We start from the raw sequence: 22,252 nt of genomic DNA, 5'->3' as shown, positions 1-22,252 counted from the left end.
GCCTGATTTCTCCTCAGCCCTCCACCCCTCGTCCCTCAGGGAGTTTTCACACCTCCCCACCCCCATTTTCACTACAGTCTCCCAGGGCACAGCACTTCACTGACAGCCACACGAGCCTTCTCGTTCTCTTCTCTGTCCCTTCTCTTTCTCTGTCATAATTTCCTTGGTGCTTTCGCCACCTTAAACAAAAAAGAGAAAAAAATAAAAGAAAAAAAAACCATTCTGAGCCAAAGTATTTTAACAGGAATCCAAGAAAGCGACCCATATAGCCCTCCCCACCCACGGAATGCGCCAAGACGCACCCAGGCTCCATCACAGGGCCGAGAGCAGCGCCACTCTGGTTGTACTTTTGGGTCAAGAGATCTTGCAAAAGAGGAGAGAAAACACGGGGGGCACAGTTCCACATCCTTGTCACTTGCACCGGCTCCGCGACAACTCGTCGTTTGCACCCGAGGGCTTGGGGTTGGTAGTTTAAATTTTTTTTCCCTAAGAAGCAGGGTGTGGGTTTGGTGGAGAGTGTGCTATATTAAAACCAGTGCCCAGGTCTGCCCGAGGGCGCTGGTATTTCTGGTTCAAAAACAGCTTCTGGCTACCCTGGCGAAGAAAAAGAAAGCGGGGCCCAGAAAGAGAAAAACAAGCAGGTCAGCGGTTGCTGGGGGACTCGAAGACGCACCCTGGTCTGTTTGAGGACACCTCTTTTCACACTGACAAGGAGGACTTCAGGATGCTTCCAGCCGGCAAAATGTGGAGGCGCCCACGTGTGGCCTGGTCCTCCACCCTCCCGGGTGAAAGTCCTGGAGAGATTTCTCGGGCGCATCCGTGAAAGCAGGGCACTAAGGGGGAGCCCACCTCTTAACACAGCGCACTTGCCCTACAGACGAGCCTCTAGGCCCTGGTGGTCTGGAGTGGGAGTGGGTTGGAGCTGGGACAAGAAAACTCCACTCCAGGATGAAACGCGACATGCAAATCTCCACCGGGTTAAAAAAACAGCCGAGCAAGCTGCAGCTTCAGCGGAGGTGGAGGTGGGGGCGGACGCCGCTCGCGCCGGTCTCTGTTTCCAAAGTTGTTACAATGTGAAAATAAGCGGCTTCGTGCAGCGTGTTGTATGGGCTGATGCCTCCCACCCCCATGCCAGCCCCCAGCAAAACCCGGCAGATAATCAGCACATCCCACTGTTTAGTCATATTTGACAACTGGGTTAACCTGGTATCTAAGCGCTGGCGAAACCGTACAAAGGGTGCCCTCAATTACCACCAGAAGCCTCTAGCGTGAGTGGCACTTGTATTACCCCCTGGGTCAGAGGCCAGAGCGACAATTAGGAAGTCACTTACACCGCTGGGGGGGAAATGGCTGGATGCAGCAGGCTCCAGGCCCTCCCAACAAATCTGTGGATGCAGATCTGTACAGAGAGGCCTATTTCGCTCCTCTCGGAGGAGCTGTCCCTTCGCGCCCCCTCCCCAGGATAACTGTGAGAGTAAAATTGAATCCAGTGGAATAAGAAATTGGGTAGAAGACACACGAAAATGGTAAAAATCACAAGCAAGAATGATAGATACAAGCTGAAGTTGTGTTCTGTAGGCAAGAGCCTGGACACACAAAGTGAGGGCTGACATTTCCGTCTCCACTTGGGCCCTGCTGGTGCGGGCTGTGCCTGGGTGTCTCCTCCCCTCCTGCCTCCTTTCCTACAAGTGGGGAGTCGAGTAGGACTGTCAGCCCTAACTTGCAACATCTCGGGGTGGTGTGTGTGTGGGGGGGTGCTTGTGGCTCGGTTTCATTGGTACTTAAACCTGGCTTGGTGCGTGAGTGTAAATTTTTAATTGCACTGTAATTTCTTCAGTCCCCAGCCCGCCCTCGCCCCCCCCCCCGCAAGTATCCCCCACGACTCCCCACCACCCCCGCGGCCCTAGCTAGCCAACTTGACTGGCACGCGCCGGGAGCCCGGGCTTGGGCCCCTCGGCGCGTCTGATTGGCTGCGGGGCAGCTCCCGTCTGCTCTGCCTGCGCCCTCATTGGGCGAGAGGCGCAGCCAGCGGCACTTCAAAGCGGGTGCTCCTCGCACTTAGGCTGAGTTTAGCCGGCGGGAGCCCGGAGTCCGCTCGGCGCGAGCGCGGGGACGCGGGAGCCGCGCGGGACCCAAGCAGTTTTTCCGAGCAGCCGCCAGGCTCAGCCCCGCTCCCAGCCTCGCTGCGCAGCCAGAGACCTGCTATGGCCACGTCTATACTCGGGGTAAGTCGCAAGCGCGGCAACGCATTTGCTTGTTTTAACCGGAGTAATTTTTCGTTATGGCTTCTGGGGTCTGCTGCTCCGGAGAAACTGTTGCTGTTAGACTGCAGCTTCAGCTTCTATTAGCACTTTCCACATTTCTGGGACTGATTTTTTCCCAAGTTTTTGGAACCCAGCAGATGCCTTTGCAAGAAAAGGCCTTCTTAAGTCCTTTTTCATTTGGTTTCAAAAAAAAGCTAGAGGTTTGTTTTCTTCCCCTCGTGATTTATACCCCATCCCCCGCCTTGCTTTGGGGATTTTGTTGCAATTATGCGACAGTGGTGTTTCCAGAAAACAGTCTTAATCGTTTTGCAGTCTATCTAGTCACGCTAATAAACATTTACATTTCCGCGGCTCCCCAATTCGCCCGTGACTTTGAAATCCGTTCCTGGCCGCTTATCCTCGGATTATTGTTTTCATAATCGCTGTGTTTGTGTGTATGTAAACTTTAAAACCAAACGTTTTCTATTAAAAAAGAAAAGTCAAGTCGTAGCCATCCCGGGAGTGCTCCAAGTTTCGCCCGTCCCTGGCTGCTGTTTCGGCCGCCTCCGCCCTCACCCGGTGTTTGTTGTCTCTGGTCTCTGTGTTTACCTTCGCGCTTCACCCCGAAGGGCGACTTGGGGTCTTCTGGGAGAGGAGCCGGTTTACGGCGACAACCCAAGTCCGGCTGTAGGCAGGGTTGCAGCGGGGAACACGGAGGCATCTTTGATTTATAGCCTCAGCGAAGTGCAACTTTCCGGCGCCCGGACCTTCGCCCCGGTGATCGCCCCTGCTCCGCACCCGGTGCGGCGACTCCTCCGCGGGCGCGTGGGGATGAGGCGCGAGGCGGGGAGCCAGGACCCCCGGGAGCAGCCGCAGGGGACGAGGCTGCTCACGGGTGCACTTTGTTTCTTCCCCCACTTCCTCTTACCCTCCTCCTCCTTGCTCCCTCCCCCATCCCACCCACTCTAGGAAGAGCCGCGCTTCGGAACGACCCCGTTGGCCATGCTGGCGGCGACCTGCAACAAGATCGGCAACACGAGCCCTCTGACGACGCTGCCGGAGTCGAGCGCCTTCGCCAAAGGCGGCTTTCACCCCTGGAAGCGCTCCTCGTCCAGCTGCAACCTCGGCTCCAGCCTCTCGGGCTTCGCGGTGGCCACCGGGGGCCGTGGCTCGGGCGGCCTGGCGGGCGGCTCGGGCGCCGCCAACAGCGCCTTCTGCCTGGCCTCCACGTCGCCCACGTCGTCCGCCTTCAGCAGCGACTACGGCGGCCTCTTCTCCAACTCGGCGGCTGCCGCGGCGGCAGCGGCCGGGGTGTCCCCGCAGGAGGCGGGTGGCCAGTCTGCCTTCATTTCCAAGGTGCACACGACGGCGGCCGACGGCCTGTACCCGCGCGTGGGCATGGCGCACCCGTACGAGTCGTGGTACAAGTCGGGCTTCCATTCGACGCTGGCGGCCGGCGAGGTGACCAACGGCGCGGCGTCGTCGTGGTGGGACGTGCACAGCAGCCCGGGCTCGTGGCTGGAAGTGCAGAACCCCGCTGGGGGGCTCCAGAGCTCTCTGCACTCGGGCGCCCCCCAGGCCTCGCTGCACTCGCAGCTGGGCACCTACAACCCCGACTTCAGCTCGCTCACGCACTCGGCCTTCAGCTCCACCGGCCTCGGCTCCTCCGCCGCCGCCGCCTCGCACCTGCTCTCCACCAGCCAGCACCTGCTGGCCCAGGACGGCTTCAAGCCGGTGTTGCCCTCCTATTCGGACTCCAGCGCCGCCGTGGCAGCCGCCGCCGCCAGCGCCATGATCTCGGGCGCCGCGGCCGCCGCCGCCGGGGGGAGCTCGGCACGCTCTGCCCGCCGCTACTCGGGCCGCGCCACCTGCGACTGCCCCAACTGCCAGGAGGCGGAGCGGCTGGGCCCGGCCGGGGCGAGCCTGCGGCGCAAGGGCCTGCACAGCTGCCACATTCCGGGCTGCGGCAAGGTGTACGGGAAGACGTCGCACCTGAAGGCGCACCTGCGCTGGCACACGGGCGAGCGGCCCTTCGTGTGCAACTGGCTCTTCTGCGGCAAGCGCTTCACGCGCTCGGACGAGCTGCAGCGGCACCTGCGGACTCACACGGGCGAGAAGCGCTTCGCCTGTCCGGTGTGCAACAAGCGCTTCATGCGCAGCGACCACCTGAGCAAACACATTAAGACGCACAACGGGGGCGGCGGGGGCAAAAAGGGCAGCGACAGTGACACGGACGCCAGCAACCTGGAGACGCCCCGTTCCGAATCCCCCGACCTCATCCTGCATGACTCCGGCGTCAGTGCCGCCCGGGCGGCGGCAGCGGCGGCGGCAGCAGCAGCGGCGGCGGCGGCGGCGGCGGCCTCCGCGGGAGGCAAGGAAGCAGCGTCTGGCCCCAACGACTCTTAGAGGCCCGGCGAGAGGCGCGAGCATGCGAGCGAATAGAGACACCGAGAACGAACGAGAGGTTCGGAGGGCGAGCGAGCGGGGGACGGGAGGGCAGGGGCTTCAGTGACGCCCCCGGGGCCCGGGCTGGGCGCGAGGTAGAGCCGCTCAGGACTCCCGGGCTGCGGTTCGCCCGCTGTGCGAGGAGCTCCCCTCCTCCTTCCGCGCCCGGATAAGAATCGAATGCGTGGTCCGGAAACAAAAGCGAACCATCCTTCGACACAAACACTTTAAAAACTGTACTCCCAAACGTACACATACACCGGAGACCTACAACCACAAGCACGCACACTCGCGCGCGCACACACATACCACTCGCCCAAACTTCTCGAGCGAAGAGCAATACATAGAAAGGCTCCCTCTTTGCCCACTATCCACCTCCCTCCAACACCCGTCTCTTTCCTTTTCTCAAAAACAAGCTACCACCCAGCAAAGGACTGTCAGAACATTTGAAAACAAACGGGACCGATAAAAACACCCTTTGTTTGGATTATATTATATATAAAATGCTCCAAGTCCTGCCTGATATCTACTTACAATGAGACTTTTTTCCTAAAAAAGGAAGCATCAAAAGGCTTAAGGTGAGAAATTAAACTGGAAGTCTAGCGACAGTTTCACTGTATTTCATAACATCTGTATAAATAGGGTTCAAAAGATTGTGTTTTATTTTCTTGTAAATGTTCATTCGAATAGAGTTTTTTTGGGGGGGTGAATCCCTGAAATTCAGGGAGTTTTTTTTAATTTTCTGATGCACTTTGTGAAAGTCAGTATATATGTAAAAGATATTTAAAATGTTGAGTTACCATTTCACTCACAAACACGTAAGTTAAGGTCATCTAAAGAAATTAAATGCGTTTATCTGTATCAAGAAAATCTTGACATCATATTTTCATTTTGGTATTATTAAAGGACTCTGAACAACACATTTCCTTTTTTTAAAATCCTGTTTCCCCCTCAATAACCTTTTCGTGGGTCGATTTTTTTTTTTGGTTGGGAAAAAACTCCCTTAATGTTAGTTGTAGGTAATGTAAAGTTTATGTGGGTTATAAAAGCCATACTACATATACGTTTTTGAGAAGTCAAAATTATTTATTTGTATATCACAGCGTAAATTAAATTGGGTTATAAGGATGTGTAGTTGTATTACTTAATGTGAAGGCTCTCAAAAGGTGACATTTTAAAACTCTGGAGCGCCTAAAAAATGCAAAGGTCCTTGGCAGCTTTAATTGGGGAGGTGCCTAAACCTCTGGGAGGGGTCAGAGAAAACTCTGGTGGGTTTGTTTGTTTTTTAAAAGTGATTTAAAAACAATCTGTGAAAGGAAAACGCTTTTAAAAAAAGAAATCTTTTAGCTCCCAAGGCCCTGTACGTTGGAAGGCAACTCAAGGGAATAAATCGCTAGAGTCAATACCCCGGAAAAGACATTTCATGCCTAAATGAAAATCTTGTTAAATGTTATTAATTTTGACTTAGAGCACACAGCAGCCCCCTGTGCCTTGTATTCCCTTATTAGGGATTCATGTCTTATCAAATATCTAATTAATCTCCTAGACATCATTTGTTCTGGCCAACTTTATCTCAGCTGGTCCGCGGGGAAAACTCCAAATATTCTCTGTGACAAAGCTCCCTTGAAGATCTTTTTAATTGTCTAAATTAACTGCACCAAATTTGCATGTCAAACGGTAAAGGGCAACCTGAGATAAAATGTAAACGTTTTAAAAAGCCCCCAAACTAAGCACTTGATTTGATAACTAGGCTTTTTAATGTTATGGAAGACAACTGCTCCTTTCCTTTTCAAAGACGGCTGATCTATGCAAATAGTGAATTGGAAATGCCTAGGTCCCCGCGCCGTCAAATGGCCCTCGCAGGTTATTTGAATATCAGTGGCGCTGCTTCTGAAAAGGTTCAAGGATGCTCTCTGACTTCTTTGTGATTACTCAGTGCGGCGTCTTATTCTGAAGAAAAAAACTCAGGAATAATTAAAGGCTGGGATCAGGCCTGGGAACACATTTGGGACAGGAATCTCATTTAGACAGTCTCTTTCAAAATAAGGCACAGTTAAATTGACCAGAAGGCAATTATTGAAATGAAAATTATTTTCACTCTCTTTGTCTTCTGACCACCAACTTAACAGCCCCAGTTTAAAAGAGGGAGAAAAGAGGGAGAGACAAAAAGAAAATTGGTAAATGAGATAATTTCGCAATTCGAAAAAAAGTTAATTTAGAAAATAAAGTACATATTTACAGAATAAAAATATTTCTAAAAGACTTCCCACACAAGAGGAAATACAAGCGAAGTCAGCACCAACATAATTTTTTTTCCATTTTTGATTACTGTCCGCCTTGGGAATTTGAGCGAAGGTTTTGATTTTTAGGAAAGAAAAAATAAATTCTTGTTATTAACAATCAGCAAAATGTTTTCTCGGAAACTGTTCTGAAACACCAAGTCGCAAAGTAGCGATAAAACAGAACGAAGGTCCTCAGCAGGGAGTTTGCAGCGTGACATTCAATGGCTTCTTCCTTCTCCTTGAGCTCCCCGCGGCCAGGCTGCCCCGCTCTTCTTCCTCGAGTTTTTCTTCACTTCGGCCATTTTCTCTCCCCGATCAAGCTGTTCATAACTGGGAGCCCCCCACTGCATAAGCGCCTCTGGTCGGGGGATGGTCTTCTGGAGAGCTGGCTGGCAGGGGCGCGTTTTCCGGAGGGGCTTCGGGCCGGGGCACTGGAGGCCCAGAGGGTGCCTGGCGCGTTTGGGGGCCGCGGGCTGGCGGCATGGAGTAGAGGGTGTGGTGGGTCTCCCCAGGAACGCGGGCGCCCGGGCGTCGGGCCCAGGCAGCTTTGTTTCTCGTTGATAATAAAGGCAGATCAAAGGGCCCGGCCGTGCAGGTCCCGCTGGCCGCGCGGCTCCCTCCGCAGGCCAGTGATCAAGGCCTGTGTGCGCTGCGTCTGCCCCGCGGGTCAGCGGACGTCCATCACCCAGGCTCCCGGGAGCGGCGGGCGGCGGCCCCGGCCCGAGCGTCCAGCCGGGAGGCAGCAGTCCGCGGAACCTGAGCCCAGAGGGAGCGGGGCCCCGGGGCCCCGGCCGAAGCCAACAGGCGAAAACATGGCCTGGGCCCCCTGCCCGGCCTCCCCCCGGCCCTAGGCGCCCCTGGGGGCGCGGGGAACCTTGACCTGAGCGGGTGGCGACCGGCCGGCCGGGGATGACCAAATTGGAGACAGCGCGCGTGGGAGGCGAGAGCACCCCAGTTACAACACGAGTTCGGTCCCCAATTGCGGTGGGCCCGCGCCTCCCCAGGGCCACCTCGGGGCCCCGGAGGCCTGTGCCTCTCCGGCTCAGGGGCCAAAAGGAACTGGAGGCGGTGGCCAGGGGCCCAAGCTCAGAGGCGGGTAGCGGCCTGGAGGTCGGTGGGGGCGGGAGACGCGGCCTAGGGGCCCAGAGTCGCGCCCGGGCCCGGGTGAGGGCAGTGCGATTTCCAGTCCCCCTGTTTCCCTGGCATTTCCTGTCCCATAGCTTCCAGCGCAACACAGGAACGAAAAGCAAGTTTTCCTCGGCCCTGCGCCCACCCAGCCACGATCCGCACCATCCTCCAGCGTTTCCTTTTCTGACACCAGTTTTCTCCCCTTGGAATGAATTGGATTCCACCTGATGAGGAAAAAGAAAAAGAAAAGAAAGAGATTTTCTTTCCTCGAGGAGGGAAACAACATTATTTTGACGAGATTAGATTGTGCACCTGAATGGCGCGTCTGGACCTTCCGTCAAATCGTTACAAGTCGTGTAAAATTGAATTTCTTTTTATTCGGATAGAAACTTTATTTATTTTAACTCTAATCTTATTTGCATCTATTATCTGTATTCACCAAGGCTCTCTTCCACCACAAAAATGCAGATGAAGTAAATCTCACATAAATCCCGCCCATTTGTGTAATTGGTATACTAAGTGTTTATTTTAAGTGAGAATAATTTAGCTACAAATTTTCTTAAGGAATAACATTCTTAACACATTAAAAAAACTGAAAACTCTGATTTGCTTTTATGTTTGACAGTAGCTCTTGATTCTCGTAAGAGGAGCTTGGCTAGTGCGGCTCGCTGGCGCCACCTAGAGCTCTGAGGCGGGAAGGCCGCCGCCTGCCCGGCTCGCGGCTGTCAGCGCGTGGAGACCGGCTTTTGCCGCGAGCAGCAGCAACCAAGCGGATCCTGCGAAGAAACGCGAGGGTTTGCGTTCCAGCGGGGAACGAGCCCTACTATTGGGGGCGGGGAGCACTACTTGGCAGTGGCTTCTGGGCAAAAGGGTCGTTTCTGGAACGTGCTAACTTAAAATCCAAACAAAACAAAATAACGACCGGTTGGCCCTGGTCTTAGAATTGTCCACTTAACATCCTTTTCAAGGCAACTTCAGGGTCTTCCAACTTAGAGTTGAGAGCGCTGAAGCGTTGGCGGCGGCGACGTGGACCCCAGGATGTGGGGATCCAGCTGTGGACGCAGACCCCTCCGACTCTGCATCCGCGGCTCCCGGCCCGCAAGGCCCGCGTGGACTACCCGGGGCCCGGCTGGAACCAAGCCGATTCAAACAGGCCACCAAACCATCCCACCCCCCTACCCCCTCGTGGACAATCAGGGAGGCAAGGGACCCGCCGCTTTCGCAGCCCCAACCCGAGGCGGGCCGGAGCAGCCTTCTGCCTCGCCTTCGTCCTCCGGCGGACACCCCAGCCCGAGTGGGGCGCGGGGGGCGGCTGGGCAAGCAGGAGCCGGGCCGGGCGCGCAGGGCCCCCGAGGGCGGCGAGAAGCCCCCAAATTCCCCGCTCGAGGCCTCCCCAAATGGTGCGCACACCCTCCCGGAAAAAACCGACCCCTTTTGTCCTCTCCTTTTCCCTTTGAAACCCAAATCTGAAATCGGGTAACAGTTGGGGGCGTTGGCCAATTTTCTCTCCTCTCAGTGTATCGTCCTCCCCCCGCCGCCCCTTTCCCTCCTCTTCCAGTCCACTATCTCGCCGACCCCAGCCCGTCTTCAGACTGGGTGGAGTGACTTCCTCCTCCTCCATTTTTGTGCCCCCACCCCCCAGCGCGTATTTATTGTATTTTAATTTAAAAAGCGACACCTTCAAATCCTGCGCCCGAGGCGGCGGAGGCGCCGTCACCCGCAGCCGCGAGAGCCCGGCCAAGGCGCCTGGGTGCCAGGCTCCCTGAACTCGCGCCGGGAGAAGCAGTGCGTTTCCGGGGACTCGCAGCCACTTTTGCGGCGGGTAACTCGGCTGGGTTTGTATTTGCTGTTTTAATACAAACCCCGCCGCACTGCCTATTTCAAAGATGTGCTAATTACTACTTGGATAGCAGGGCGCAAAGTCCTTGTCCATTTCCCAGTACAAAGTAGGTTGCTAGAAAATTTGAAATTGCCTTTCAGCCTAAAGCTGCCTTACCTGAATGTCATAATTACAGTAATTATGTACATCCAAATTACATGCTAATTAAATTAGAATCAAATCGTTCTAAATCGAAATCAAATGAGGTAGTGAAGAATTAATCAATGACAACATAAATAGAGAGCTTCCTTCAGAGATATTTATTGTAACGATACAAGGAGGAATTTGATCTGAAAAAGTCACCTGTTTGTTTACTTTCAAATTAGTAATCAGTTATTATCCCTTCTCCATAATTTTAACCGTTCAGTGTTATTTACCCCCCACCCTTCCTAGACGCTGGAGTGTATAGAAATATGTATGAGGTAAATACATACAGACATGCCTCCCCCATATATTGTTGATATAAATATAGACTGTGTGTTTGCAACTCCAGTTAAGGAAAGGGTTTCAGAATGTCCGTGGGGACACGTCCCTCCAGGGCCGGCTGTCGAGGACCCGGAAAACCACAGCCCCTAAGAGTTCCAGATTTTCCAAGACCCTTATACTCTCTTCCTGTAGAATTTCACACTGGGGATTTTGCATTGTTTTGCAGGCATGTAACCATTTCTGGGTGATTTATTTATTTATAAAGGAAATGCAAAGTGACAGGGTGTCTCCCCCAGTCCGCATTCTGCTTGCAGATTGCTGACGAAAGTTGATATCTTCATGTTTGTCCCAGGAGCTTCATAAAGCGCCCTCTTCACCTGTGGAGCCCGAGCGACCAGAAAAATTCGCTCGCTTTCCTAACTGCTGAAGGCGAGTCCGGCCCGCGCGGGGGACTGCGCCCGAGACCCGGCAAGCTTAGGCGGGGACTGGCAGGGCCCTCGGCGGGCGGGTCCCCAGCGGAAAGGCCTGAGAATTGCTTCTGGGGGGTGGCTTGGGCCAACGGGGACGAGGGAGCCGCCCAGAGGGCCGGCGCCGACCCTTCCTCGCCGCACCTTGTGGGTCGGGTGTCGGGCGGCCTCCTGGCGCCGGAGGCGCATCTGCTAGGAAGAGTGTGCGCTCCCTCATTCTCGGCCTCTCCATTTCGGTTTGGGGTGTTTTCGCAAGGTTGCCAGACCGCGCATCCAGAAGGAAACCACCAGAGCACGCAGGGGGGCGTCACCTTGGGATGGGAAGGGGCGACCCCAGCCAGGATTCATCCCGTCACCCTACTCCACCCCCATTCCGGCTTCCTTTAGGTTTAGGGCCACGTCCTCCTGGGAAGCCCTGCTCTGTCAACCCAGGAGCCCTCGGACCTCCACTTCTGTCCATCCCCTCGCGAAGCCCTTCAAGCCGAAGGGACTGGAGAAAGGCGGCTCCGGGGCAGCTCGGGCCGGAGGGTGCGTTTCTTTTCGTTCCAGGCAGCTCTCCGCGTTCGTCCCGCACATCTTCGTCATTACTGTTACATTCTGGGGGTGATAAGTATGGCGAGAAGGGAGGAGAAAGGGGGAAGGTGTTGTGGAGTTACCTCTTCCTTTCCCGTCAGCAGGAACCGGGTTTTAGGAGCCTCGATCAGGTAGGAGAGCTTTCAGAGGCCCCCGCTTTCCCAAACCATAGTTTCCCCGGTCTGACTTGTTCCTCACAACTTTTTAAAGGCCTTTCTCCTTTTTGATCAGAGAATGCTCCCAAGGCCTGCAGGTACTGCATGCTTTTATCTCTTTTCAAGAAATGATAACTATAGCAGAGGTTTTCTTTTTCAGAAAACCTAAATAAGATTTTTAAATATCCTTCAGCTGCTGAAGCTTAAAATGCTACTTTCTTCCTGGTCTTACGTCCGGAGTGTGGAGCTGCGGCCCTCCGGAGCTACCTCCACCAGCGTCTTGGCCCAGTGGTCATTAGGTAAGGAGAAGAGTGAAATGGCTCAGGTGGATTTTGAACTCTTTGAGCTTCAATGCCAAAGCATACGAAATGTTCAGTGATTAAAACTGGGAAACGCCTGCTCCCAGCAGCGTGGAATGATTTGATTCACTATCAGCAAGCAGTCTCATGGAAGAACAGCAATAAAGGTCTCTCCAAGCCTTTCAGATGAAAAGCTTTCTTAAGATTTCAGCCCTATGGTTCAAAACAAGATCTCCGCTTCACAATGCAAGGTAAGCAGACCTGCCACTATGCTGCAGAAACCTCTGCCCGTTTTGGCCTTTATTAAAATAAATTATGACTAATTTACCACAGAGACGTTCAGATAAACAAGTTCTAACCTAGCAACTTGCTGTTTCCTGGTTATTTATAAATCGACAGCACCTCCTACAGGAATTAATTTGCTAGTGTTATGTTAAATGTTAGGTTAGGGGAAAAGTACCTGCGGAGGCAGAGGGAGAAATGCCTCCAAAATATGTCCTAGACCTCGTGCAGTTCCAGGCTCATGGATAAATAAGAAATGTGTAAATGTGCCAAGATTTCTTTAAAGGAACTTCTCTATTAAGGGTAAGAGTGACAAATTTCACCAGGCTGGTTTTCTAAAAAATATCCCCGTTGAGGACTTTTGTTTGGGTTCTTAAGTCATAATTTATTAAACGTGGAGGATTCTTCTTGGGCTTTAGGTACTTAGAGGAATCTCTACACATACTAGACATCCCTTTTATTATGAGGTTCATCTTACGAGGTTCATCTCCTTGGTTTCTACCTTATATTTCAAAAGCAAAAGTAGAATTACATGTCCAATATTTTTATTTTAAAAATAACTTCCAATTGTTTTCCCCATCATTAGGGTATGTGGAACACATTAGCTGAGCCTCTTTAAAGCTGTTTGTTATCATGGATGATTTTGTGTGAAAATGCCTCTCTTCCGTTTTTAAGTTTACAGTTAGAATGGTAGTTCGTTAGGGCTTTTGAGCACCCTTGGGTGACCAAGGCTGAAAGCCAAACAAAATCAACATCTTCCATAACTGCATGGAAATTTTTTCTCAGAATTAGATGGGTAAAAATATTGGTGCTTTTGGCAGTGCTTTATAGTTTCTCAATCCTAACAATAAGGATAATTAACTCAGAGACTAAAAAAAATCTCATGGCCACTTTATAAAGTTAAAAGTGGACCACAATGGCCAGGCATGGTGGTTCACGCCTATAATCCCAGCACTTTGGGAGGCTAAGGCAGGCAGATTGCTAGAGCTCAGGAGTTCAAGACCAGCCTGAGCAACATAGCAAGATCTCATCTGCATTAAAAAAGTGGACCACGGTTTGTGAGTCAAATGAAAAAAGTATAAGAAATAACGTTTTTAATTCATTTTTAATTACAGGATGCATTTCAGCATTTCTCTTCATGAACACTATATTGCTTCAGAAACCCTTTAAGGTAGTAAGTATTGCATAGGTTTTGACATTATAAAAATTATAAAGTCTAAAAAGGCATAAGGTAGAAAATAATCACTGCAACACTGATGAACTCAAGGTGTAAATTAGCAGTGTTTACCAATTTCAAATGCTTGCTTTTTTTTTTAAGTGAAGAAGGGATCTTTGAGGTACGCTATGTTATTAAACAATACTGTGGAAGGAATTCAAGTTCCTCCCTGCCCACCCCGCGTCTTAAAAATCTAAATAATCAAGGGTTGTTTACCTCTTCACTTAGTTTTTCTTAGAGGACATTTGTTTTCTGTGTGTGCACAGACAAGACAAAGACATATATATCAGATGATATGGAGTGGTTTTACTTCTTTCAAATGTTACTCTTATTTATGAAAATTTATGAAATTGTGACTGCCAACTATCAAAACCATCTAACCAATATTTGTTTTGTATTAAATAGCGGATGGTTAAAAAAATATAAAACACTGATAAAAAAACTTGTGTCCAAGATGTGAAGTTATGTTTTTTGGAACTGCATGTTACTTGTGATTTGTACCAGTTCTTTCTGTAGTTTTCCTTTACCATATCCTTTGAAACACAAGGGAAAATTTGCAGCTAAATTTAAATATGCCTTATATACCTATACTGGTGAAATGCCAAAATAGTTTGCATTGTTTTATTTGAAAATCTACCCCCTGCCTCCCGCCATGGACCACTGGCAGGATCAACCAGGTATGAAGTAAAATCTTTAATAGTTGTATGCCAGTAATAGAAGGGCCATTTGTGGAAGGCAGAATAATAGTCCCTCATAGATGTACATATCCTAACCCCTGGAACCTGTGAATATGTTACATTACAAAGAAAAGGGGAATTGAAGTTGCAGATAGAATTAACATTGATCTTAAAATTGGGAGATTATTGCATGATTCTTCAGGTGGGCCCGATGTAATCACAAGGTCCTTAAAATTGGAAGAGGGATGCAGAATGTCAAAGTGTCAGAATGATTAGATTTGAGAAGGACTTGACTCCTCTCTGTTAGCTTTGAAAATGGAGGAAGAGGGGGCCAGGAGCCAAGAAATGCAGGCAGCATCTAGAAGCTGGAACAGGCAAGCAAACATATTTTCCCCTTGAGCTTCTAGAAGAAACTCAATTCTATTGAGACCTTTGACTTCAGCCCATTAAGACCCATGTCAAACTTCTGACTTCTAGAACTGTTAATACAGTTGGACTGTTTTTTGTTTTGCTTTTGACATGGAGTCTTGCTCTGTCACCCAGGCTGACAGTACAGTGGCGTGATCTTGGCTCACTGCAACCTCTGCCTCCTGGGTTCAAGCGATTCTCCCACCTCAGCCTCCTGAGTAGCTGGGACTACAGGTGCCTGGGTTTTTTTTTTTTTTTTTTTTTTGAGACGAAGTCACACTCTGTCGCCCATGCTGGAGTTCAGTGGCGTAATCTTGGCTCACTGCAACCTCCACCTCCCAGGTTCAAGCGGTTCTCCTGCCACAGCCTCCCAAATAGCTGGAACTACAGTGCATGCCACCATGCCCAGCTAATTTTTTGTATTTTTAGTAGACACGGGGTTTCACCATGTTGGCCAGGCTGGTCTCGAACTCCTGACCTCAGGTGATCCACCCGCCTGGGCCTCCCAAAGTGCCGTGATTACAGGCGTAAGCCACCGGTACCTGGCCCAGTTGGACTGTTTTAAGTTTGAGGTAATTTGTATACCTGCAAGGAAAACTAATATTATCCAAATGTAAACAGCTTATTCTATAGAACAAAACACCTAAAGGGGGCTTAAAAGTCTTAAAGATTTATTAATCCTTGTTTAATTTATACTAATGAATTTGAATAATTATAATTCACTTCAAGCAAATTCAAATCCTAGAATAACAAATTTGAATTGAAAAAATTAAATTATACCCATTCAATGTACTGTCATTCTTTTAATGATGTTTCAGAACAAAGAAAATGTCAGAGTTGTATGCGGTTTTTATCTGGTATGGGGCACAAGAAACAGTTACCAACAGAAAATATTTCTACAGCCCCAAAATAGCTTACTTACAAATATTTGCAAAATTCATTCTTATAGTACTCATGTAGTTTTGTACTTGAACTGACAGTCTAGAGATGAAAAATTAAAATTGAGCTTTTTTATTGGAAAGACAATAGTACATAATTAAGCCCTTGCTAAAGGTATTCAGTAAAAAAGTGGAGATATTTTTATTCCCAGGTAATTGTCACATACAGTCTTTCTTCTCTACTTCTGCTTCATTCTCTTTGTGTCACTTTAGTATGTGTATCTCCTGGGTGCTCTCTATACATTTTTTCTCCTCTATACAAATCTGTGCCATGGCTTCTGGTGTCATTTCTTCTGCTTTGCTCTTCACCGGGACTTCGCTGTGGCCGTTTCCTTATCTCCCTTTGCTTGTAACTACCAGGACTTCTGCTCTGGCTTCTCCGGCTCCTTTCCTCCCTGCCGTGGCTTCTGCTGCTCCCCTCCTTTCTTTCAGAGCCTCTCTTCTCCAGGCTATGATTACGGGTTCTGGACTTTTTGTCAGAATCAGAATGGCTCCATTTGCTGTTCTCCCTACAACTCTCGTGTTGTAAGAACCTGGGCTTTTCCTTGGCTTTTTCCCGGTTATGGTGACTGCTAGAAAGTTCTTCATGAAGCTTTCTCTTCTTAGACTTGTCCTTCTCTTCAGAATCACTGTTGTTATGCCCTGAACACTTGTTTTTCTTTCTTTTCTTCCTTTGTATTTTTTTTTCTTTATTGTCACTCTCACTCTCACTACTGCTTTCTGAAGTCTCAGTAGAGGAAGAGGAGGAGGAAGGGGAGGAAGACGAGGAAGAAGAGGACTTATGTTTTTTGTGTTTACTTCTGCTTTTCTGAAACTTTTTCTTTTTTCTATCTTTTTTCTTTTTTTTCTTCTCCAGTCGATCTAATTTCCTGTAATTGGGAAATAAACAGTAACAGACTGTGTGAAAAACAGTTATTTCATCAACTGTAAGTTATGAATAAACAATATATTTTCTTAGAAGTTATTAAAAATCATATCCATGGCAGGGCACGGTGGCTTATACCTGTAATCCCAGCACTTTGGGAGGCCGAGGCGGGTGGATCACAAGGTCAGGAGTTCGAGACCAGCCTGACCAACATGGTGAAACCCCATCTCTAGTAAAAATACAAAAATTAGCCGGGCATGGTGGCAACCTGCCTGTAATCCCAGCTATTCAGGAGGCTGAGGCAGAAGAATCACTTGAACCCGGGAGGCGGAGGTTGCAGTGAGTCAAAATCATGCCACTGCACTCCAGCATGGGCAAAAGAGTGAGACTCTGTCTTAAAAAAAAAAAAAAAAAAGAAAAAGAAAAAATTAAAACAAAAAAAACTGGTATCCATATATGAACGCATTGTTTACTAAATGACAACTCATTTTCTTCCTTTAAAATTATTCAAAGCATGAATACATTAAATTTAAAAATTAAATGCATCAAGCCAATTTTCTGACTATACTTCAATAGTAATGACTACTTTTTTGTTAAATTCTTACTGAGTTGAAATTATATAGCACTCTAAATGGTCATCCTAAAGAAAGCCTGTGAAAGGTGTGTAACATCAGTTGAAACTACTATAAAAGCAAATATATAGCTATAATCAGATGAAAAATTAATTTTATGTACTATTTTATAGTATATAAATATTAATCAACATTATCAAAATTCAAGAGAATATTCTCTTGAAATTGAGTAAGAGTACACATTAAACTTTTGAAATATTGGTTTTATAAAATAATATAGTTAATACTTGTTTTCAACAATTGTTTAGTTTTGTAAATAGAACAATCCTGTTAAAACATTCTGAATTTCTAAAGAGTACTTCACATTCTTGGAGGAGTAACTTGTTTATATGGTATGTTTGAGTTACTCTGAAAATAAGTCTCTAGGTTCTGTCTAGCCATTCTCGAAACTCTACATACTGAAAGCATCATGAGCTCCCTCTATTGGACCCAGCAGACATTTATTGGATTCTTTTAATTCGGAGGTAGTCTGTTTAACAAAATTCACGTTTACCTTAAATTTAAGCATTCTTTCTGCATTCTCATAAAATTTTACAAAACGTTAAAAAAAATGGCCAAAAATGTTTCCTAAGAACAAATTGTGTGCGAAGATACATACAAATCTATTTTGAAAAGTAAAAGCTATAAATAAGTCTAATTCTAAATTAAACGTTCTGAAAAGTGCAATAGTTTTGTGGTATAATCTGAGTATACAATCTTACACTCATTTCCGTGTTACTGAAAAGACAGACAAAATTGTATTAGCTGTGGGTGAAGAATAATCAATAAATGTGATGCATGGTTTAAGTACCTTCATGAGCTCTTAGGATCAGAGTTGAATACGATACTGAGATGAATACTAAGGAAAAAATAAATCTATTAAATATATACTTTTAAATTACCTGAGAAGTTTCTGCTTTTGTTTGGTTGTTAGTGACTTTAAAAATTCAACTTCTGGATCTTCTTCACCCTCACTTGCAACATACTCCTGAGTCAACAAAGATATCATTAAATTGCTAGATTTCAAGACAAAGTAGTTAGCAGATAAAAAAGAAAACATTTATAAATAAGTTTTGTATCAGGGACACACTGTAAATGAATATGATAGTTTGGATTGGGAAGTGGGAGAGAATTTAAAAAATTTTTTGTAGTCTCCCTGCCGAAGTGGATCATACAGCACTAAGAGGTTAATGTGACTGCTTTGCCAGCATTAGGAAACTTTTCAGGAAAAGGATGATAGACAAACACAGATAAAATGTTTAGAGCATGACTCCCATTCTCTATCTCTTGAATGTTAACACTTGCCAGTTTAAATACTTTATTTTTAATTTAATAAAATATAAAAAGATTATGAGTTTTATAGGAATGTCAAAATATCCACAATTTTAGCTTTTATTATAATTTCAACAGCACACTATCAAATATATAGCCCTTCAAACTCAATCATTTTCTGGATCTATGTATAGTTTAATAAAATAAATAAGTTTAAAATATTTTCTACAATTTTTAGGGGTTTTTACATACTTCTAACCATTGGTTCTATTTAATGTCATATCAGGAGTAAGTTAGCAGGAAGGAAAAACCAACAACCTCATCACCAGTTCAGTTAGCTATTTTATCCACATAAACTCAGAGGAGCAGTTTCATTTATTAAAATACAGGTTTATAAACAATTTCTCATTTAGATTAAAATAATAAAGCAAAATCAAAATACATTTTGGGCATTTTCTTTGCTCTATCTTACTTTCCTATGGATATATGCATATTGGAAAACATTAAGTAGCAATTCACAAGCAATCACATTTAGATTTATAGACATTTTCAGCTTACTGATAAAAAGATCATTACCTGTGATGGATCATTTGCGGTCAAGTTTCTCCCCAGTACATTTCGTTTCAGTGCAAACCCACTGTTTCTCATCTCCGCTATTAGCTCCGAGGGGTGCATGGATGGCCCTTTTCACAAAAATCACAGTTTGAATGTATCATTTATATCTCTCTACCTTTTTCGGACTCCACAGTAGGAATGCAGTTGAAGCTTTGTTAAGTAAAATCACAGCTAAATCAACTCAATAATCTTCTGCTGAGCAAATAATCAGATATGATTTTCTAAAACAGCAGTCTGAAGATTCAGAATGGAAAATAATTGCATTTTTCTTTACGTGCAAGGGAGTCTTCTTATGTAACTTTATCATATTGAAAAAGATACATTTAGATGTTATCTGGTTGGCAGTTTTTAGTATAAAATCAAAGCGAAATATTATAATAAAAAACTACAATTAAACTTTTAGTAGTTATTCTCTCAGTAAGAGTTCACTTAAAATATGTATTTTTAAAGGTACATGAGGAATTTATTATCCTTATTTCCAATTCAGAATTCCTCATCCTTATTTGTCAAATAACAATACTGAATACATTGCCAAGTGGTTGCTAATCTCACACACACACACATACACACACACACACACACACCCTATGGGTAACCACCAAGTACTTTAATTAATCTTGCTTTTATTCCCAGATTTCAAAATTTTTAATTACTAGCTTGGGTTGCTAACACGCAGTTTTAGGCTGGCTATTCATTCGTATGTATGTTTTATTTTTTTTTACAAGACACTACACTTCCACTTTTGCAAAATCTCAGACTGAAAAGTGAGCTTTTTGGTTCCCAAATATGAACTAACAATAAATTTAAAAAATTTTCAGCTGGGAGTGGTGGCTCATGCCTGTAATCCCGGCATTTTGGGAGGCCAAGGCGGGAGGATCACTTGAGCCCACAAGTTCAAGACCAGCTTGGCCAACATGGCAAAACCCTGTCTCTAAATAAATAAATTAATAATTTTTTTTAAAGGTTTGCCCCCTACCCTCAAACATAAGGTTTATGTAAGGTAAGAGAGACTCTTATCTCCTTTTGTATATTCCTGTTTCATTTTGTTTTCCCTGCAGATAGCAAACTAATGACAACATTTCATGGCAGCTATTTAAAGTTGCCAGCCTAAATCACCTACACTGGCTTAAATGAACTACTCCAGCTTATGTGTCTGTCATTTAAGGAAGAACGAGACAGTTACTGCCAAAAAGGAGTTCATAAGGGAGGGCAGGGGGATAGAAAAATATTCAGAAATGAGTTCTTTAGTTTGCTGGTTAAATACTTTGTCTATTTCTTTTTACTGCTTCGTTGGTCTTTTACCACTTATTTGCACACTCACCTGCATGTTATCACGGAAAGCAAAAGGCAATCAGTTCAAATTTGTTTACCTGTCAATAGCAGATGTGGTTAAAAATTTGGTGAGAAAAACTCAGTTATAAGATAATGTATTTTACTGGACTTTCCGGGCTTTACCATTACATTCATATTGCCAAGAACAACTGAAGGTTTGCCCTAGGTACTAGGGAGATGATGGGAAAAAACTATTATTGGAGTATGGAGGAAGTTATTAATGATGTCATAGTTTTAGGAAAAAAAGGCTTATTTAGTTAAAAACAAACAAAAACACCTGTCTTATATTAATATTTCATTTTAAACCAAGAGGGTTTTAAATTTTCTTCTATACAAAAATTTTAATTCCTATGTATTACTTTAATGGCCTTTTAATTATTTGGTCTGGTTGCTAATATTGATAATACAATCTTAAATAAAATTGAATTTTAAATATTAATACTGGTTGCCTCTAAATGGCATAGAAGTGCTCATACAATTAAGAGCTTTTTTTGTGAGATGGAGTCTTGCTCTGTTGCCCAGGCTGGAGTGCAGTGGCATGATCTCGGCTCACCGCAACCTCCGCCATCTGGGTTCAAGCAATTCTCCTGCCTCAGCCTCTGGAGTAGCTGGGATTGCAGGCACCCACCACCACACCTGGCTAATTTTTGTATCTGTAGTAGAAATGAGGTTTCACCATGTTGGTCAGGGTGGTCTCAAACTCCTGACCTCGTGATCTGCCCGCCTCAGCCTCCTAAAGTGCTGGGATTACAGGCGTGAGCCACCGCACCCGGCTCAATTAAGAGCTTTAAATGAATAATAGAATGTTTACTTTGGTGGCTTCTCAAATTTCACATGTAGGAACTTAATTTTATAAAGCAGAAAATGTCTCTTCTGAAGTGTCGAAACTACATTTCCTTGTCAACAATTTTATTAGATATCGAATGAATTCAGACACCAAACTTGTTAATAATTAGAATAAAAACCACTCCAATAAAGGGTCACAAAGCTTGGCCATCATGATGAGAGGTTATACTAATTTCATCAGTTTTCATCACAAGATGGGTAATTTTAATAAGATGTTACAGAAAGCATGCCTTCTTTACAGTACTTCCAACCACTTCAAGAAAATGATGTATTTCCCCAGTGTTACAGAGATTATACAGACGATTAAACAATCATTACTCTTCTAACATTTATATTTTTCAAAAACCCCAACTGAAAACTCTGTGTAGTATATAAATTTAGCACACTTTCACAATGTATGACTGTAAATACAGTGCTTAGTGAAGTGCTCGACAAATAGTACTTAATAAAGAGTAACAACTATTATTTTTACCAGTAGCTATTCAACTTTCTTATATAAGAAATTGTCTTTTTATAAGATATATTATGTATGTATATATATTTTATATATATATATATATATATATATATTTTTTTTTTTTGTAGAGACAGGGTTTTGCCATGTTGCCCAGGCTGGTCTTGAACACCTCAGCTCAAATAATACACCTGCCTAGGTCTCCCAAAGTACTGGGATTACAGTTGTGAGCCACTGCACCCGGCCACTATCCAACTTCCATGACTATCTGATGGTACTTTTCATAATTCAAAAAAATGCTCTTAGTAGTAATACTTTTCACAATCCAGTCTTACTCACATTTTTTTTTGTACTTAAACCTTCTCCTATCAACCAAAGTTCTGGGTTTAAAGTTCTAGGTTTAGGAGATGAAACAAGTCAGGTTTAATGAAGATATATTTAGCAAGCATCTTTCTACTCTCACATTATTATGACAGAGGCTATGTATGTAGAGTTACATTGACAGAAATGACTCCAGATCTTTTGAGAACTCAAAATTTAGTTGATAAAATAGATGATTACAGATATGTTGATAAAATAGATTACACAAATATGTTCAAATGCAAAATAACTACTTTCATGTATGGTGCCTTAATAATTTCAATTATAGCTGGAGTTGGATCTTAAAAATTGTTTGGCTTACTCTTAAACTTGCCATGGTAGAATAATACTAGAAAATTCAGAAAGAAGGCATTTGTTCTAAAATGCAGATTCATGAGGGCTCCTTTCTAGATCATCTCAGCCAAGCCTTCACAGCATGAAAACCAATGTTCCCACTTAGAAAAGCAGGTCCACTGAAG

The 22,252-nt window shown here is 45.8% G+C and overlaps 2 protein-coding genes across 2 annotated transcripts in view; one reads left to right on the top strand and one right to left on the bottom strand.

Annotated features, from left to right (window-relative positions):
- Positions 1-2,065: 2,065 nt before the first annotated feature.
- Positions 2,066-5,632, top strand: SP9 (Sp9 transcription factor). Its single transcript, XM_032755337.2, has 2 exons — positions 2,066-2,225; positions 3,213-5,632. The coding sequence occupies exons 1-2, from the start codon at positions 2,205-2,207 to the stop codon at positions 4,647-4,649; spliced, it is 1,458 nt and encodes a 485-aa protein (XP_032611228.1). The 5' UTR covers positions 2,066-2,204; the 3' UTR covers positions 4,650-5,632.
- A 9,836-nt stretch (positions 5,633-15,468) lies between these two features.
- CIR1 (corepressor interacting with RBPJ, CIR1) overlaps positions 15,469-22,252 on the bottom strand; it is a 47,249-nt gene continuing 40,465 nt past the window's right edge. Inside the window, exons 8-10 of the mRNA XM_032755331.2 lie at positions 18,743-18,849; positions 17,797-17,882; positions 15,469-16,287 (exon numbers count right to left, since the gene is read on the bottom strand). Coding sequence (XP_032611222.1) covers positions 15,609-16,287; positions 17,797-17,882; positions 18,743-18,849 — 872 coding nt within the window. The 3' untranslated portion in view covers positions 15,469-15,608. The remainder of the gene's footprint in view (positions 16,288-17,796; positions 17,883-18,742; positions 18,850-22,252) is intronic.

This window comes from Hylobates moloch, unplaced genomic scaffold, assembly GCF_009828535.3.
Source record: "Hylobates moloch isolate HMO894 unplaced genomic scaffold, HMol_V3 SCAFFOLD_1, whole genome shotgun sequence".
Taxonomy (NCBI): Eukaryota; Metazoa; Chordata; class Mammalia; order Primates; family Hylobatidae; genus Hylobates; species Hylobates moloch.
This window is presented reverse-complemented; position numbering and strand designations above follow the sequence as displayed.